Consider the following 20,222-nt stretch of genomic DNA (forward strand, 5'->3'; position numbering starts at 1 on the left):
AATCTGTTTCTTCTCTTGCTGAGTTCAGTAAGATGAAACCTTCCTTGACTTACGCAGGGGGACCTACTCTTTTCATTTTTATCTTCTCTTGCATATCCTTCCTTTTTATGGACCAGACTAAATTAAAAGTTGATTTAAACATTTGTATTGGTATTTTAATTTAAGGATATCTCTGAAAACTTAGAAAGACTTGATCTTTAAAATATAAAATCTTAATTGATCCGGCTTTTAATTTTACTAGTTATTATATCTCCAATATGAATCTAGACTAGTGTTTCTTATGTTTGTTATGTAGAAGATTTTAAAATGTCATTTAATACATTTGCTGATTTTTATGTAGGATCACTACTACTGAAACACCTAAAAACTTTACTGCTACTTTTTTCATTTTTAGCTTTTTGTGTGTATGTGTTTAAACAAGTTGTTGGCATTTTAGCCATCACCATTAGTAGTCATTGTTAGAGTTCCTTTAGCTAGAAAACTGAGATCAAATGACTTTCAAAAGGAGATAGTCCTCCCTGAGTTTTTCAGCTTCAGAAGTTCAGAGTTACCTCTTTATCCTATCCACTAATGCTCTTGAAATTCCAGAGATACAAGTTGGTGAATAGGATATGTAAAATTATTCTCGTTGAGGAGTTATCACATCACCCTGTGAGTAATAATACCTGATTTTTTTTCAAAGGTCAGCCTTCTTCCTTCTAAACAGATACAAACATGAAAACTTAACATTGGAGAAGCCCTTCCCAATCTGTTTATTCCATATTATATAAAAGTCAAGGGGATGGGGGTAATAACTCAGTGGTAGAGTGCATGCTCAGTGTGCATGAGGTCCTGGATTCAATCCCCAGTGCCTCCATTAAGGGGAAGAGGGAAAAAACGTCTAAAAAGTAATAGCCTTGTGTTTTGTTTTTCCAAGTTCAGTAGTCAGGTTGAAGTAATCAGTTTGAAAGTGAGAGCAGGTGAACTGTGACTGACTGTAGGAGAGGTAGGAAAAAGTAATAAAAATAAGTAAAAGTCTAGCATTTGGAGATGTACCCTTCTAGTCTATCCTAAGGACATTACTGACTCAGTGATTAAGAAAAACATTTAAAATACATTAATTAGACTGAGGCATAAAAATGCATTGGAAAGAATTTCATGAGATATGCTTATTAGAATATTTAATACTTTCATGCTTAAAATTTATATTCTAATGAATATGTCATATCACATAACAGGGACATTTGAGTTAAGTAATACATGTAACACAAGTAATACATTTAGCATAATAGCACTTGTTTCTATAGATGTTAGCTGTTATTTTTGTTAACATCTCTTCCTCCAGTTGGAGTGAATTTATTATCTAAAATGAACTTAGTCTCTGCCAGTATGCTTCTTTTAATTTATTAAGTAAGTGTTCTATTATTATTGTCTGGCTTTTGTGTGTTAACCTACTCATCTACATGGTCATGGAGAACTAAAAATAGGTTTGTTTATTTTGTTTTGTTGCCATGGAAAACAAAGGAAGCACCAATTGATAACTATTTCAGCTGAAAACAGGGTATGTCAATAGGCTAGAGAACTATAGTCCTAAGTCTGAGGATTATATTTTAAAAAATAAATTTATTAGTAACCTTTTTTTAAAGATGTAATTCACACACCATAAAATGTACCGTTTTAAACCATGCATTTCAGTGCTGATTTGTATTTTTATAAAGCTTTATACTTTAAAGGAGACGGTTTTTCCTAAGTATTCTAATTATATTTCTTTTCTTAGCTGCAAGTCTTTACTTTTGCCTGTGTGGTTACTACTTTCTATACTCCTCTTACCTTCTCTTAAATTTGTTTTGATTCAGGTCTTAATGTCATATCTCTTTTGGGAAGGCTTTCCTCATACATTTAGTTTCCTTCTAGTCTGTACTCTCACATCCCTTTTTTTAATCCCTTTATTATATTGTTTATCACATTTATATTGTAATTATCTCTTTAGTTATTTGTCTTCCCTTTCAGACCATTTATCTCTCTAGGACAGAAACTGTTCTTGTTCTGCTGTCTTCAGGAGCTAGAACAATGCCTGTTATGGTAGACTTTTCAATGCTTAATTTAGTGATTGACTATAACTACAGATAGTTCTGGCTGACCCTAAGCCTTCAATATATACTAAGAGTTTGATATGCTATATTCAGTGGTGAATATTTAAATAATGTGCTTTTTGTTGGTAGGAATCGTACTGTTTTAGTATTACAAGGCACCAGTCCTCCCCCACCCAGCACATACACATTCACATATGCACACAAAGCAAATTGAAATCCATAGAGTTTGAACAACTTAGTGGTGAAGTTGGGACTAAAAGCCCATGTTACCTCATCTTATCCTGTACCATTTTATTTTCTCTTACACCTTATAGCCTACTCTGATGATTTATAATGAAAATTCACTTTTGTCTTAAAGTTTAGGGGAAAGACCTTGAAAATGTTAATTTAATTCATATTATCTTTCTGTTTTTAACTATAGCTAAGGAACCAGATGCCAAACAGAATACTGGAAAATAACTTTTAAATTGGTTTAAATAATGACAGCATTTTCCTATTTTATAGACTTCTGTCAGTGAAAGCCTTCAGAGAGAAGCTGCTAAGAAGCAAGCAATGAAACAGGTAAGATGGAAGGATGAGTTAAATGCATTTGGTGAAGTATTTCAGCTCACATTTTAGATTTTTTTTTTAAGAGGGGAGCGTATTTGGTTTATTTATTTATTTTTAGAGGAGGTACTGGGGATTGAACCCAGGACCTCATGGATGCTAAGCATGCGCTCTACCTCTTGAGCTATACCCTCCCACTCAGCTCACATTTTAAAGTATAAGTTTTGGTATCTAAATAACTGAAACTAAACAGAGTAGGTGTATATAAAGAAATAATTTTACCTTGATGTTTGTTTTCTGAAAATGTGTAAGATGTTTCTTGATTTACATAGATGTCAGATTTTTTTGTATGAATTTTAAAGGAGAAAACCATGATGACGAATTAGCTCTTTTTTGCTGTTGTAGATTAAACCCATTTCTGCTTTCAGATGATTTAGTCTGACGATGGATTACATGGTTTAGTAATTCCTAGTAGTGAGCTTACTTGCTAGAAAGAAAGTCTGTATATAACAAAAATGATTTCTCAATTTTGTAATTATTTTAAACTTATCTGTCAAGGAAGGGGAATATCAGGTAGTTTTCAGTAGACTTGCCCAGCACCTTTTATTTGTAGTTAACGTATAGTGTTTCAACTACTTTTTACACATACATTATCTTTTTAAAATTCTTACAAACCTGCCCATGTTCCTGATTCAGAAATTTGAAATTTCAGAAGGATAAGTTACCCTTCATGATCATACAGCCAATTACAGAACTAGGTGTGAACTTTTACTAATTTTTCTTCTACTGTACCAGTATATCTTAGATTTAGCTGCTGCAGAAAATAATGAAATTAAACAAAGTACCTTTCTTTCCCCTCCACATTTTCTTTTATTTTTGGCACCTATTTTCCCCTTGTCTAACTAGAATTCTTCATAAGAATAAATTTGTTAAGCTCTTTCTGTGTGCCAGACATTACAGCAGCTTCTTTCTAAGAATTATCTTTAATTCTTACAACAGTTCTGTTGTAAGATAGTTGGTCTTTTAATCTCCATTCTGTAGTTGAGAAAATGAAGGCAAAAAGTGACTTTCATGAGATCTCATAGTTAGTAAATGGCCAAGTTGTATTCAGACCTGGGCAGTGAAATTACAGAGCCCAAGCTTTTAGCCACTGTGTTTTGCTGCCTCCTTGGGAAATGGGCACACAACTAGGTATTTAGTTATTTTAAGATATCTTAGTTTCATAGTGGGATATAATGTGTAACTCAGCAGCCTGAAAATGATTTAATATACACATAAAAGCATGAAAAACTGATTCTCTAACATAAATGCTGGAGTGCTTTGAATCAGAATTTTAGAGCTCAGTGGAATTTTAGAGAGACCATCAAATTCAGTTTCTTCACTGTAAGGATGATTGGGAATGCTGCTACAGCTCTTCTACCTCTCACCTGCCTGCTGTTGCTTTGATCTCCCACCTGTGGCTACCTCCTTTTCACTTTATTTTTCCCGCTTGGATGATTCAGCCCTTGATCTGCTTTAATCCCAAACTAACGTTTATTGTGAAGAATATCACCTTGATTGCATTTACTAAATCTAGAAGAAAATACTCTTAGAAATAGAATACTTTATCTAACTTAGACCACTTTTTTCCCTTTTCTTTTCTTTTTAAAATTCTTTTATCTTGACCTCAAGTGCACAGAACTGATGATGGCAACATTCTCTTACTCCCTACTTCACTGGGAAAACTTTTAATGTCATCATTAAATATAATATATCCTGTAGGTTTTTGGTAGATATCTGTTGTCAAGCTAAGGATTTTTTAATTATATATTTTTTTAAATGTATCAAAATTAACTGTGTGATCCAATAGTTATTTATAAATATTCTTTTTGATACTTGAAAAAAGTAAGTGTTTTAATTTGTCCAGTTATGGGAATCCATATATATTCACACTAATTTTTTTGTCTCTTCTGTTAAATACTGAGCGGCATATATTAAAATCCCCTACTATAGTTTTGGACTTGTCTGTTTTTCCTTAGATTTCTGTTCAGTTTTTGCTTTATATATTCTGAAACTTAAATTAATAATACCCTATATCTACACAAGTACTCCCTTGCCATTCTCCCAATATATAAAAAATCAAGTTATCAATTTAAAATAGCCTAGCATCCTCTTTCCCTTGCTTTTTGTTGTTGTGGGATGATTATTTCTTGGATTCCATTTTTTTCCTCCTTTGATTTCTCCAGGTTGGTTTTGGGGAGGGAAAATTAGCAGTACTAATTTACCATGTAGTCAGAAGAATCATTGTTTTTCTGAGGTTAAAATAAATTGAAATGTTAATATCTTAAACAATATGCCAGAAAAGAAGTTTTTAATTTAGCATGTACATCATTGCAGTCTAACTGTTGACCTGTGAAAACCTGAGAATATTAGGTCAGTTCTTTGAATAATTATGCTATTATTCTATCAAATTATCACTTTAAAAAATGATCCCTTTTGTGTTTCACATTGCAGTAGGCAATGTACCAATTAAAGAAAAAGTTAAAATACGTATCTCTGTACCTCAGGACAGCTGGGACAAGAGACTATGATTTGTGAAATAATTAGAAAGTAATAACATCAAGAGTATTCTTAAAAGATAAGTATTGCAGTGTAGAATGAGCCATTAGAGTTCAAAAGAAAGAGATCATTGTGGGTAAAAGTCCTCAAAGATGGCCTCATTTAAAAGGTAGGTGGTGAGCTGGCCTTGAAACTCTAGATAAGATGTTGATGATCTGAAAGCAGAGGGAAGAACATTAAAATATTTCCCCAGAGAGTAACTACAAACAACCAGAAAACAGTGAACAAACTGGCAGTAAGTACATACCTATCAATAATTACTTTAATGTACATGAACTAAATTCTCTAACCAAAAGGCACACAATGGCTGAATGGATTTAAAAAAAATAAAATAAGACTCATCTATATACTGTATACAGGAGACTTACCTCAGATTTAGGGACACACACTGACTGAAAGTGAAGAAATGGAAAAAGATGTTTCATGCAAATGGAAACCTAAAGAAAGATAGGGGTACTACTTAGGCAAAATAGACTTTACTTTTTTTTTACTTTTTTTTTTAATCGAAGTATAGTCAGTTTACAGTGTTTTGTTAATTTCTGGTCTGCAGCACAATGCTTCAGTCATACATGAGTATATATATATTCATTTTCATATTCTTTTTCACCATAAGCCACTACAAGATATCGAATATAATTCCTTGTGCTATACAGTATAAACTTGTTTATCAGATTTGTGGCGAATTTTGTCTTTTGAAGAAGGTGATGTCCTGTCAAAGTTCACCAGGTGTTCTGAGTGGATGGGTGAGTCCATGGATGTCACTCTCGGTGTATTCGTGGGAGAGGGTGAGCTAAGAGCGTCCTTCTACTCCATCTTGGCCACTCCTCAAAAACAGACTTTAAAACAAAGACTTTAATAAAAGATGAAGATGGGCTTTACATAATGATAAAGGCATTAGTCCAACAAAAAGATACAACAATTATAAATTTTAATGCTCCTAACATATGAGCACATAAATATCAGGCTTAAAGGGAGAAATTGACAGCGATATACTAATAGCAGGGGACTTTAATACCCCTATTTACATCAGTGGTTAGATCATCCAGACAGAAGATCAATAAGGAAACATTGGCCTTAAATGACACATTAGACCAGATGAACTTAATAGAGATGTACAAAATATTCCATCCAGAAGCATCATAATACACATTCTTCCCAAGTGCTCATGGACCATTCTCTAGGATAGATCATATGCTACCCCATAACACAAGTCTTAATAAGTTTTAAGAAGGTTGAAGTCATATCAAGTATTGTTCAAACCACAATGGTATGAAACTAGAAATTACAGGAAGAAAACTGGAAGAATCACAAATACGTGGAGATTAAACAACGTGCTACTGAGCAACCAGTAGGTCAATGAAGACATCAAAGGAGAAAGTTTTAAATGCCTCGAGGCAAATGAAAATGGGGATAGAACATAGCCTAACATATGGGATGCAGCAAAAACAGTTCTAAGCTGGAAGTTTAAAGCAATATAGGCCTACCTCAAGAAATAAGAAAAATCTTAAATAAACAAACTACACCTAAAGGAACTAGAAAAAGAAAAAATGAAGTTCAAAGTTAGTGGAAGGAAGGAAATAATAAAAAAAATTAGAGCAGAAATTAATGAAATAGACACTAAAAAGACAAAAAAAAAAAAAGACCAATGAACTGAAAAGCTGGTTCTTTGGAAAGATAAAATTGACAAACCTTTAGTTAGAGGAAAAGACAGCTCAGATAAATAAAATCACAAGTGAAAGAGGAGAAATTAAAACTGCTATCAGTGAAATACAAAGGATCATAAGAGGGTACAATGAGCAATTATGCTTCAGCAATTGAACAACCTGGAAGCAGTGGAGAAATTTCTAGAAACATGCAATCTTCCAAGACTGAATAATGAAAAAATAGAAGATCTGAATAGACTGATTACTAGTAAGGAGGTTGAATCAGTAATAAACTCCAACAAATAAAAGTCCAGGACCAGACAGCTTCACTGGTGAATTCTACCAAATATTTAAAGAGTCAAACTTCTAAAAGATAGAAGAGGAAGGAGCTCTTCCAAAATCATTCTATGACACCAGCATTATTCTGATACCAAAACCAGATAAGGACCTCACAAGAAATGAAAATTATGGGCCAATATCCTGATGAACATAGATGCAAAAATCCTCAACAAAATATTGGCAAACCAAATTCAACAATACATTAAAAGGAGCATACATCATAATAAAGTGGGATTTATTACAGGAATATAAGGATGGTTTAAAACCCACAAATCAATCAGTGTAATGCACCACATTCACAAAATGAAGGACAGAAATCAATGATCATTTCAGTAGATGGAGAAAAGCATTTGTTGAAATGCAACATAAATTTATAATAAAGACTCTCAACAAATACATAATAAAGACCACATATGACAAGCCCACAGCTAACATCATCCACAGAGGATGGATCAGGAACAAGACAAGGATTCCCACTCTTGCCACTTTTATTCAACATAGTATTAGAAGTCCTAGCCAGACCAGTTCGACAGGAAAAAGAAATTAAGTCCATCCACATAGGAAGAGAAGAAGTAAAGCTGTCAATATTTGCAGACATGATTTTATATATGGGAAACTAAAGACTCCACCAAAAAACTGTTAGAATTAATAAATGAATTCAGTAAATTTGAAGGATATAAAATTAATATACAGAAGTTTGTTGCATTTTTACATACTAGCAGTAAACTATCAGAAATAAAAATTAAGAAAACAGTCTCATTTACAGTAGCATCAAAAAGAATAAAATACCTAGGAATACATTTAACCAAGGAGGTGGAAGACCCATACACTGCAAAATATAAGATATTGAAGAAAGAAATTGAAGAAGATACAAATAAATGGAAAGCTGTTTGGTGCTCATAAGTAAGAATATTGTTTAAATGTTTATATTACCCAAAGCAATGTACAGATTCAGTGCATTCTTTATCAGAATTCCAGTGATATTTTTGAATAAATAGGACAATCCATCCTAAAATTTGTATAGAACCACAAGAGATCTCAACGAGCCAAAGCAATCTTGAGACAACAACAAAACAGGAGGTATCATGCTCCCTGCTTTTCAAACTATGTTGCAGTGCTGTAGTGCCAGTATATACTGTTCAGATTACTACAGCACAAAAACAAAAAACAATCCAGTTAAAAATGGGCAGAGGGTCTAAGGAGACATTTTTCCAAAGAGGACAGATGGCCAGCAGGCATGTGAAAATAAACTCAGCAGCACTAATTATCAAGGAAATACTAATCAAAACCACAGTGAGATATCATATCACACCTGTCAGAATGGCTGTTATCAAAAAGGACAAGGCAGGTATTGGTGAGAATGTGGTAAAAAGGGAACCCCTCATACACTGTTAGTGGGAATGTAAATTGGTACAGCCATTATGGAAAATGGTATGGAGTTTCCTCAAAGATTAAAAATAGAACTACCACATGACCTAGCAATTCTACTTCTGGGTATTTATCCAAAGACAGTGAAAATACTAATTCAAAAATGTACATGAACTCCTATGTTCATTGCAGCAGCATTTGTAACAGCCAGGATATGAAAACAACCTAAGTGGCCATTGATGGATGATTGGATAAAGAAGATGTAGAGTGAATGTGTGTGTGTGTGTGTGTGTGTGTACGTACAGTGGAATACTACTCAGCCATAAAAAATGAAACATTGCCATTTGCGACAACATGGATGGACCGGGAGGGTATCATGCTAAGTGTAGTAAGTTAGAGAAAGACAAATACCGTATGATTTCCTTTATATGTGGAATATAAAAAAACAGCAAAACAAAACCAAGCTCGTAAATACAGAGAATAGATTGATGATTGCCATAGGGGAGGGGAGTTGGAGGTGGGTAGGTGAAATGGGTGAAGGGGATCAAGAGATAAAAAACTCTAGTTATAGTTATGTCATGGGGATGTAATGTATAGCATGGTGACTATAGTCAAAATATTGCACTGCAAATTTAGACATTGCTGAGAAAGTAAATCTTAGAAAGTTTTTTCACAAGGGGAAAATTTTTTTTGTAATTTTATATTGTGACATGGTAACTAGACACTGTGGTGATTATTTCACAATGTATACAAATGTCAAATAATGTATGTCAATTGTACTTTAATGAAAGTAAATAAATAAAATGAAAAGTGTCTCCTGCCATTTGAAACCTGAACATATCATTTGGTAACTCAACTAAAGATGATATAAAAGCTTAGTATGTAATATAATATAGGCAATCTCAAAATCAAGGTTAGATGTTTCTAAGTCATACCCTACTTTTGATGTGGATAATTCTATTTATGTACAAGTGAACAGATAATAATTAACATTTATTGAATACTTAAGTCTGTCTCAAGCTCTGTTCTAAATGTTTTAAGTTTATTAAGGTATTTAATTATCAGAACAACTTGAAAGGTAGATACAGTTATTATCCTCATTTTTTTAGATAAGGAAAACTGAGACGCAAAAATATTAAACAGACTTGTCCAAAGTAGCAAGTAAGTATAGAACCAGCATTCAAATCCAGGCAGCCTGGCTCCAGAATTGATGTTCGTAATTGTTGTCTAAAACATGATTGAGACAATTTTTCTGATAATATTTCCGATTTATGATCCTATCTCAAAAAAATTAGACTTTTTGTAGTACCTATTAGTTGGCTTATATTTTTGAAACATGTTTACTTTTTTTTTTAAAGACCAAACTGGAAATCCAGAAGGCCCTTGCAGAAGATTCTACTGTATATGAATATGACAGTATTTATGATGAAATGCAGAAAAAAAAGGAAGAAAGTAATCCCAAATTGCTTTTGGGAAAAGACCGAAAGGTTTGTAGCTGAATATACAAACTTTCTTTGACCTTGACCTGCATTTTGTATCTTAATCTTAACTTCAGCATGAGGATGATCTGAGAAAAAGCTTTTAGGTATTTGAAGTGTGAAGAGCCCCTAGTTCCAGATAGTATAGATTTGAGTTAGAACCCAGGAAGCTATATATTTAGTATCCTAAAATGAACAAGTGAATTATTTAAAAATTTTATAAATTTTGTTTTTTGCTCTAAAACTTTTGCAAATTATTTTTTGAAAATTTTTCCTAAGAAAGTCTTTGTACTACTTCCTCTCCTGTTCATGTTTATTTCTGTTTTATCATTTTTTATTTCTTCCTAGCTGGTAACTGAATCATCTACATATGTCGTGATATTTTAGTTTGGAAAAAAAGTTGGGCGAGTGGGGATTGAAATAAGTTCAAATTTTCTATCACTATTATTCTTTCACAAGCACAGCCTGTTTTTTAAGGATCTTTGAACTTCACAGTGTCTACTAATAAGGTGGTAGTGTAAAATTATATTAATGCTACTATTTTAGATAATTATATTTTAACTAATGTGAAAAACTAATAGGAAGCTTTCCTATTCACATATCTGTTGAAGAAGTGAAACAATGCCAGTAAAAGGTGAGAAGAATAATTGGGAAATTACTTATTTGAGATTTTTTTTTAAAAAGTGAAATGGCATTTTGAATAATTTCTGTCTTTACACATAAATTTCTACTGAAAATAATTTTAGTTTCAATCTTGCTAGTAAATTTATATTGCATTTTGAGAAGTTCACAATCCTACTTATTTGGATTTTTAGCCTTCAACTTTCATATTAATGAATTCATGATAAAAATAAAATAGTAACAGTTATTATCTTTGATTCTTTCCTAAGTAATCTTATTTTTTCCCCTAGCCTAAGTATATTCACAACTTACTAAAAGCAGTTGAGATCAGAAAGAAGGAACAGGAAAAAAGAATGGAAAAGAAAATACAGAGAGAACGAGAAATGGAAAAGGGAGAATTTGATGATAAAGAGGCATTTGTAACATCTGCTTATAAGAAAAAACTGCAAGAAAGAGCTGAAGAGGAGGAAAGAGAAAAGAGGGCTGCTGCACTTGAAGGTGAAATGGTAGAGGGAACAGACAGGAGAATTCCGCCTTGTGGTTAGACATTTGCTCTGTCACTGACCATTTAGATTATAATGTCATAATTTATGTTTATGAATTCAGGGTTTAAGATATAATATGTAGTATTATAAAATGAGATTTTAACTAAAAACACAGTTGCACTTTTAGTAAATGTATTTCTATGGACTTTTCACTTGCATCTCATTTTGTTGCTTAAAGCTATGGTTATTATAGAGCATTGTATTAGAAAATGATTTCAAATGTAAAAACATTGATTACAAGGAATAATACCATGACATTTGTCAAAAACAATGTAAGTTGAGATTTAAATCCTAGTTCTGTTTTCTGGGATGAGAAAACTAGAGTAACATCACCCAAGGAGCATTATCTGGGCATTTAGAAAAAGAAAAACATTACTTCAAGAAAGAACAAAGTTGTGCAGAAGTTGAAGAATACCTTAGTGCTTTACTTCAGTGCTTTCTACTCATGGTTGTTTCTCAAGATCTAAGTAAAATATATGTACTTAGAAATAGCTTAATTGACAAGTGCTTATCAACTTTAAGTGGAAAAAAACCAAATGTGTAAGACTCGGTCAAGGATGTCCTATGGGTTCATCTAGAACATCAGTCGGGACCAGATAGTAAATATTTTAGCCTTTGTGTACCCTGTGTTCTCTGTTGCAGCTGTTCAGCTCTGCCTTTGTAATGCAAAAACAGCCTTAGGAATACATAAACAAATAAACAGGTCTATATTCCAATAAAAATTTATTTACAAAAACAGGCAGCCACATTTGGCCTGTAGGCTATATAGTTTGCCAACTCCTGATCTAGAGACCACTTTATACACTGTGTTATATATTCTGTGCCTGTAAAACTGAATTGCATTTTGCCTTGTGGAATGTATTCTCACTTTTGCTTTCCTTGTCTTAGCACGTTTGGATGTAACCAAGCAGAGAGATCTCAGTGGATTTTATAGGCATCTATTAAATCAAGCAGTTGGTGAAGAGGAAGTACCTACATGTAGTTTTCGTGAAGCCAGGTGAGAGGTGGCATATGAAATGTGTAGAAGAAAGATACTGTTCATGATTTGTGGTAGTGGGATCATTTTAACTCTGAAACCAGAGAATTGCAGTATTGCATATTGTGTTCTCAGCCAAGCTTGACCTAATTGAATGAATAACTAGAAATTTATAGTTTCTTAATTTAAAAACCTGCAGATTTAATTCAAGATTATTTTTATTTTGCAGTAATTCTACATGCATGTTCAGATAGTATATGAGAAGAGAAATGGTTTATTTTCATAAATAGGACCTAACCTCCCTAAAATGTAAGATTCACATAATCAAGGGCTTAGAAATGCTCTATCCAGTGTGTGGCCACTAGTTATATGTGGCTGTTTAATTTTAAATTACATTAAATCTAAAATGTTAGTCACAGTGGCCACATTTCAAGTACTTAGTTGCCACATTTGGCTAGTGGCTTCCGTATTGGGCAGCACAGATACGGACATTACCATTTCTGTAGATATTTCTGTTAGTACTGGTCAAGAAAATAAGGATTGAAAGGTTTTTGAATAGAGTTATGAGATATTATAGGAATGGTGAAATGATTATGCCGTAAGTATATAGCTGAAGGTAAAATTTGTCCTAAACTTGTATCTAAGTAAATCATTTTTTGGAATAGAAACATACAGATAAGGGGATTTGAGTCTATGTTGCTAGGGAAGGAGGAGAGGCAGGAGAATGGAATTAAGAATGAAGGGAGGGGATTACCCCAAAACTGCTAGGTTTTGATTATAAATTGATGCGAATTATGAGTCTAATAAGTATATTTGAAAATTGAGATTTTGAATGGAAAATTAGAGTTTCATCTGGAACAGTTGTGAGGCCAGCATGAAACTCCATAATGTCATTTGGTAGTTGCACTTCCCAGAGTCTGATAATAGAATTCCTAACTATTAGTGAGTCCTTTAGCCAAGACACTTTTGCCAGCAGTTCCTAGACAACCGTAGTTGTTGCTTTGTTTGTGTGGTTAGTAAGAATGAATGTGAGTAATGTAAATAAATTGACCATTCTTACCAGCTGAGAAAATATAGGTGATGTAAACAGTGTTAATGTAATTGATTGTAATAGCTGGATGGATTCACATGTTTCCATTTTGTTGTAATAGATGCTGAGGGGTATAGCAGGATGCTGGTGCCTTTTTAATCATGTGAGGGCTCATTTAGTGATATTTAGAAATAGATTTGGCACCATTTTGAAATGTGAAAAAAATGTGAAAAAATTTATCTTCACCTTTCCAGGACTATTCTTAAACTTTTTTAAAAATAAAGAAAAAAATCCACCAAAGAGCCACAACTTCATGTTGTGAAACTAGTACTTAGATCCAGAATGTATCTTCCCAGTTATTTTTTGTCTATGTTTGGCAAAAATGAAGACCTTGCACAGACCACTGCCTAAAGATTCTAGTGGTCCATGCAGAAGGGCTGATTTTTACATGTTTATTTCTACCAGTATTGAAAATATTCTGAATGGTTAGAAAATACTAGTTTGCAGATGTTTACAGAGTAGACATCAGCACTTTTTGAATTTGGATAATAATACTGTATATAATTGCAGTGGTATTGACTTAAATATTGATAGAAATTATATGAACACTACATTTGCTTGCTGTAATTGATAATGTGGCATTTTGTGTTACAATATTTTTAAGGTCTGGGATAAAAGAAGAGAAATCAAAGGGATATTCCGATGAAGTTAGTTCAGAGAATAGAATACCTCATGAGAAATGCATTCTCCAAACTGTTGTGAAAGTAGAGGAAAATCCAGATGCAGACAGTGACTTTGATGCTAAGAGCAGTGAGGATGATGAAATGGAAGGAAATAATAAAGCGAACTGCAGAAGGGGAAAGGGCACAGAGACCTTAAAAAATGACTCCAAGCATCACAGGAATCATACCCACTCACAGTCATCTAGTGAAGAAAGAGAGCATGGTACCAAACACCACTCCAAAAGTTCCAAGTCAAGAGGACATGAGAAAAAGGAAGATCAGCACCAAGAGAGACAATCCAGGGACCAGGACAACTATTACATTGACCAGGATTACCGAAAAGAAAGGAAGGATTCCCATAATCACAGAGAGGCCAGTTACAGAGATTCCCACTGGAAGAGGCATGAACAGGAAGATAGACTGAGGGGAAGGGATGCAAAAGAAAGAAATGACAAGGAATGGAAAAGGGAGAAAGACAGGGAGAAATACCCCTCAAGAGAACAAGGAAGAGATAGACAACGAAATGATTATGACCAACACAGTGAGAAAGGAGGAGAGAAGGAAGAGAAAAGCAAAGAAAAGGAAGAATATACGAAAGCAAGGAAACAAAGATATGAAAACAGTGATAAATACAGAGATAGAGAAAGACGAGAAGTAAGTTTTCAATCTTCAGAAAGAAATCGAGACAGAAAGGAAAGCAGCCCGAATTCTAGGGCAAAGGATAGGTTTCTTAACCAGGAAAGAGCCAGTAAAATGAGAAACATGGAGAAAGACAAAGAAAGAAACCCAGAGAAACCCTCTACTTCTGAAACATCCCTGGGAACAAAACACAGAATCTCTGAGGAATGTCAGGAGACGGTCAAAGAACAAGAGAGGCCACCTGAGACAGTGAACAAGTTTGCAAAGCGGAGCAACGAAGAAACCGTAATGTCAGCAAGAGACAGATACTTGGCCCGGCAAATGGCACGAGTTAACGCAAAGACATATATTGAGAAAGAAGATGATTGATGACTGCCCCAGCAGAAAGACCTGTGGAAGTGCAGAAAATTATAACTCCTGGAACGTGCTGTGTGAACACATACATGAGTGTGTTAACAGTGGTTGAGAGGCTATTTTAAAATACATTTTCAAAATTCATTTTGGTTTAGGTGTAAGTCAAAAGTCAATCCTTTTATCTTGATTGTTTGACTAAATTGAAATATAATATTTACTTATCAATACCACATTCTTGGTTGTATTCAAGCAACCTAAATTCCCACAGGTACTTAATGAAGAAAATTGGCTCTACTACAACCATTAAAAGATAATTTAAACAACTTTCCTCATGTTTGTTGCGGGAGCTATTTGTTCTATAAGTAATTGTGTTTCAGATAAAAATATGTGGATTTGAACAGAGAATATTGTTACACTTTGTGTTCTAAAATTTGTAAAAGTGTGAAATACAGATCACACATCTTGCCTAAGTAACTTTTTAGCTAACAGCATACTTGTCTTAAGTTAAAATAAAAATAGTGATATATTTGTACATTAATTGATGCTTTTATTGTATTTTAAAAGTTATGTCACTCATGTCATACCATAATTCCTCTTTTTTTAAGTTAAAAATCATTTTAATTCTGAAACCCCAGCAAGTTAATAAGTTGGTTATGTTATAAATCAGTTTTAGTTAAGGGTGAAAAGATGGAGATACTCAGCCTAAATGAAATTAGCTGAAGATCCAGGTGGCCTATTTATGAAGATGTCTTGTTTAATATACTCTAAAAAAAATAGTACAACTTATTAGCGGTTCCATTTACGTATCAAAATAAAACAAATTTTTGTACCAAGTCTTTGAAACTTACCATTGGAAATTATATACTGTAAATAATTTATTCATAGGAAAACGATGAATGCTATGGAAAAAATAGTTCTTTAACAGGTCTTCCCATTAAGAAAGTGCTGTTTATATCTTTCATACTTTATCATAAAGAGTTACTACATTGCCTTATTTTAGAAGGATAAACATAATTTAGTAAGAATATTGACCTTTAGAAAAAATATGTATATTAAGGATCAAATTTAGCGTTCATAAATCATTTTATTACACTCTTAAAACCAGAAAGGAAAAATAACAAGAAAGCTAATACCTGTATCTCTTGACTAACTCATTAAATATCAGTTACATCCTAATAGTTTAAAATAGATCAGTGACAGTGACAAACACTTCAAAGGCACTGACTTAGTATATACAGAGGGGTGTAGAATAATGTAACTATGAAAACGTTAGGGTGAAATCATGGAAGACCATAAGTGACAGGCTAAAAATCTTCAACTTTGGTAAAGAATTTGACTCCTTTGTTAGGGTTGTCGTAACTAAAGCCATATATTGGGAAGATTAATTTGACCATAGTATGCAAGATAAAGTCTAGGAGGGAGAGGCTGGAGTTGGAGCGATCTGATAAGAAACTTGGTTTCCCTCTTCTAGTGTTCAGAGACTTAAAACAAAGCAGCTTGGATGGTTTAGATAGGGAAAGTTAAATGTAACTTTAAAAAAAATTAAGTATGATTGATTTACAGTCTTGTGTTAGTTTCAGGTGTACAGCATAGTGATTCAGTTTTTTTTTCAGATTATATTGTATAATAGATTATAAGATACTGAATATAGTTCCCTGTGCTATACAGAAAATTCTTGTTGCTTATCTATTTTGTGTACTGTAGTTTGTATCTGTTCATCCTATACTTCTAATTTGTCTCTCCCATCCACTCTTTTTCCCTTTAGTAACCATAAGCTTGTTTCCTAGGTCTGTGGGTCTTTCTGTTTTGTATATAGAGTCATTTGTATTATTTTTTAGATTCCACATACAAGTGATATCATATATTATTTGTCTTTCTCCGTCTGACTTACTTCAGTAAGCATAATCTTAGTCCATCCACATTGCTGTGAATGACAATGTTTAATTTTTTATAATATTCTATTGTGTATATATACCACATCTTAAGCCAGTCTGTTGATGGACAGTTGGGTTGTTTCCATGTTGTGGCTATTATAAATAGTGTTGCTATGAACATTGAGGTCCATGTATCTTTTTGAATTAGAGTTCTTGTTTTTTCCAGGTATATATCCAGGAATGAGATTGCTGGATCATATGGTAACTCTATTATGCATTACTTTTATTAACCAAGTTTGACATGAACTCAAGGAGAAGCTGCAAATTAAGGGTTTCTTCTAACTCCTTCCCCAGATATTTTTTTGTCTCTTTGGCATTCTTTTTCCCCTTTTCTGGGATCAGTGCCTTGATTTTCCCTTAAGAAAGTACCCCTTCACTACTTAGTCCAGTGATTCAAATGGGGCTGAACAGGTTCCAGGAAAGGTACGTGACTCAAGCTAGGCCAGTTCTGAGACTTGTCAGAAGTTAAAGAGACGTTTTCCACTAGCGTTCTGGACTGTGAAGATGAATTAAGTCCAGAATTGCATAGGGAAATGAGTGCCTGACTGCCTGACAGAATAAAGCCTACACAAAAGAAAGCAGAAATGAGAGGAGAGAAGGACAAAGACCTGATGATTGCTTTTGAACCTCTGGCTCTAGTGGAGCATTTATATTTTTAGATATTTAAACCAATACTTCTCTCTTGGGCCAGTTTGAATTGGATTTCTGTAGCCCAAAAAGCCCTGTTTGATAGAACAAGGTTCTACTTCTGACAAATCTATGTCTAAGTTTACCAGAACATTCTTATAAGCTTTTAAAAATTACAACATGTATAAAGAAAAGTGCACTTATCATGAGTATTTAGTTTAATGGATCTACACAGGGAATACATCCAGTTCAGAAAGAGAACATTACCTGTACCACAGAAGCTCCCCTTGAAACCACTTCCCAGCCTGCTCCCGTTGACTTTTAACACCATAGATTAGTTTTGCTTGTTTTCTAGATTTATCCTTCTACTGTTGTTGAACATGGAGTTGCTTCCATTTGGGGGTTATTATGAATAACACTTCCGGAAACATTCTTGTATTTGGCTTCTATGTACATATATATGTTTTGACTGGATAATTCCTAGAAATGGAATCACTGATCCATAGGGTATGCTTATTTTCAGCTTTAGTAGGTAGTGTCAATCAGTATTCCAAAATAAACTCCATCAGATGATATATGAGGGCTCCAGTTGCTTCACATTCTTGCTTACACTTGTAATTGTTTATGTTTTGTGTTTTGTTTGCCTTTTAATTTTAGCCATTCTGATGGGCATGATAACTCATGGTTTTATTTTGGGGTTCCCTGAGGGCTATCATTTGTTAGCATTTGGATATCTCCTTTTTGAAGAATTCTTTTCCTTTTGCCTATTTTTTTGAGGTAGGACTACCTGCCTTTTTTCTCATGACCTGTGCTCGTTTATATATTCTGGATAGTTGTTTGTCTTTGCAAGTAACTTCTCCCCACTATGGCTTGCCTTTTCAGTCTTAATGGTATCTTTCAGCAAACAGAAATCTTTAATTTTGATGAAGTCCAACTTAAAAGTTAAGTAAAATTTAAATTCCTCAGTTGCACTAGACACATTTGAAGTGCTCAATAACCACAGGAAGCGAGGGGCTACCATAATGGAAAATGCAGATTTATAGAACATTTCTGTCACTGCAGAAAGTTCTGGACAACACTCCTCTAGATCTACCATACACCTGGAGTGAGTTTCTGTGTGTGGTGTAATACAAGGATTAAGATTCTTTCCATATAGATATCAAGTAGACATGGCAGTGAATAAAAATTTGTTCAAACTAATACCACAATGAATACCATTATACATCCACTAGGAATGGCAAAAATGTTGAGAAAATATCAAGTGTTGGTGAGGATGTGAAGCAAGAGTAAGTATGTATGTATGTTTCTAGTGGCAGGTAAAGTGGTACGACCTTTTTGGAAAACAGTTTGGCTTTACGTAGTAATATTGATGCCGCATGTTTGTCTTCCACAGGTGCACCAGGAATATTCATAATAGTGTTTTCACCAAACTGGAAATAACCCAAATGTCCATCAGTAGTAAATGAACCTGGTATGTATGTATACACACAATACAGTGAAATGAATATACCAGAGATACAGCTGGGATGAATTTCACAGTGGTGTAAGAAACAAGTAATCCGTATAGTTTACATTAAAAAAAAAAAAAAAAAAGGCAAAACTACCTAGAAACACATGAGTAGGTGATAAAACTAAGGAAAAACAAGGAAATGATTATTACAAGTCAAGATACCATTTGTGATATGGGAGAGATACAGGGCTTCTAGATGCTGGCAATATTGTTTCTTAACCTGCGTAGTGGCTACTTGGCTGTTCACTATTCTCTCAATTGTAAATATGTTTTATGTATTATTCATATGCATTATACATCTCACAATAAACATTTTTAATGTACAAGTGGAGGAACTGTTGGCCATGCTGGTTAATCTTAGTCATTTCTGCAGGAAGAATCTATGTAGATGTTGATGATTGGTCAAATGGCTTATGCATGGGGCAGCAGTTCTTTGGTAATGAATTATTTGGACAGGTATAAATAAGGGATTCACTATATTTGTTGCTAGATACGTGTTCTTTTAAATATATGATATGAGGTCTAAAACAATGTGCTTAAAAGATTTTATGAATCAGTAAACAGCTGTTCCTCTGATTCAGTGTCTTAATTTTCCTTCTCTCTTCCCTTGTTTACTTTCGGTCCAATCATACCAACTACACAGTGCTGTTTCATGATAATTGTGCCTTCTCACACACTAGTTGCTTTGCCTGGAAAAGCCATGTTTCTGCCTAACTCCTTATTTTTAAAACTGAAGTGTCATTGCCTCCAGAAAGCCTCTTTTAATACCCTTCTTTGTTTCAGTCACACCTCTATGTTTCCTTTAAGTTCTATGCTTAATACTATCACAGCATTATAGTACAACGATAGTATCTTAGTTGTTTAAGGGCAAAGATTCGATCTCAACTTTGTATGCCTAGTGCCTGTTATAATGCTGGTATGAGCGAAGGTTAAGAAAAGTTTTTACTTCATTCTTTTAGTTTCATTTATCTTATTATCTCAAGTATTTCTTAAAATTAGAATTTTAAAACTAGAATGAACTTAGAAATCCTGCAACTTACACGTAACCCCTGCGATTTAAAATGTTTTTAAGGCACTATGACATCAGGTTTAAGAGCTAAGACTTGGAAGTCTTGGGCCCACCACTTGCTGCATAATCTTGGACAAATTATTTAAGTTCTCTGAGCTTTATTATTTTTTTTCCCTTATTGTAAAATGAGGCTAATAAAAGGGTCTCTTTC

The 20,222-nt window shown here is 33.7% G+C and overlaps 1 protein-coding gene across 3 annotated transcripts in view; it reads left to right on the top strand.

Annotated features, from left to right (window-relative positions):
• NSRP1 (nuclear speckle splicing regulatory protein 1) overlaps positions 1 to 19,333 on the top strand; it is a 36,602-nt gene extending 17,269 nt beyond the window's left edge. For 2 of the 3 annotated variants that reach the window (XM_074343182.1, XM_074343183.1), the window contains exons 3-7: positions 2,577 to 2,633; positions 9,925 to 10,053; positions 10,956 to 11,205; positions 12,099 to 12,207; positions 13,881 to 19,333. In XM_074343182.1, coding sequence (XP_074199283.1) covers positions 2,577 to 2,633; positions 9,925 to 10,053; positions 10,956 to 11,205; positions 12,099 to 12,207; positions 13,881 to 14,946 — 1,611 coding nt within the window. In that variant the 3' untranslated portion in view covers positions 14,947 to 19,333. The remainder of the gene's footprint in view (positions 1 to 2,576; positions 2,634 to 9,924; positions 10,054 to 10,955; positions 11,206 to 12,098; positions 12,208 to 13,880) is intronic. The other variant, XM_010958237.3, reaches the window with a different exon arrangement.
• The last annotated feature ends 889 nt before the right edge of the window (positions 19,334 to 20,222 follow it).

The sequence above is a fragment of the Camelus bactrianus genome, chromosome 16 (assembly GCF_048773025.1).
Source record: "Camelus bactrianus isolate YW-2024 breed Bactrian camel chromosome 16, ASM4877302v1, whole genome shotgun sequence".
NCBI lineage: Eukaryota > Metazoa > Chordata > Mammalia > Artiodactyla > Camelidae > Camelus > Camelus bactrianus.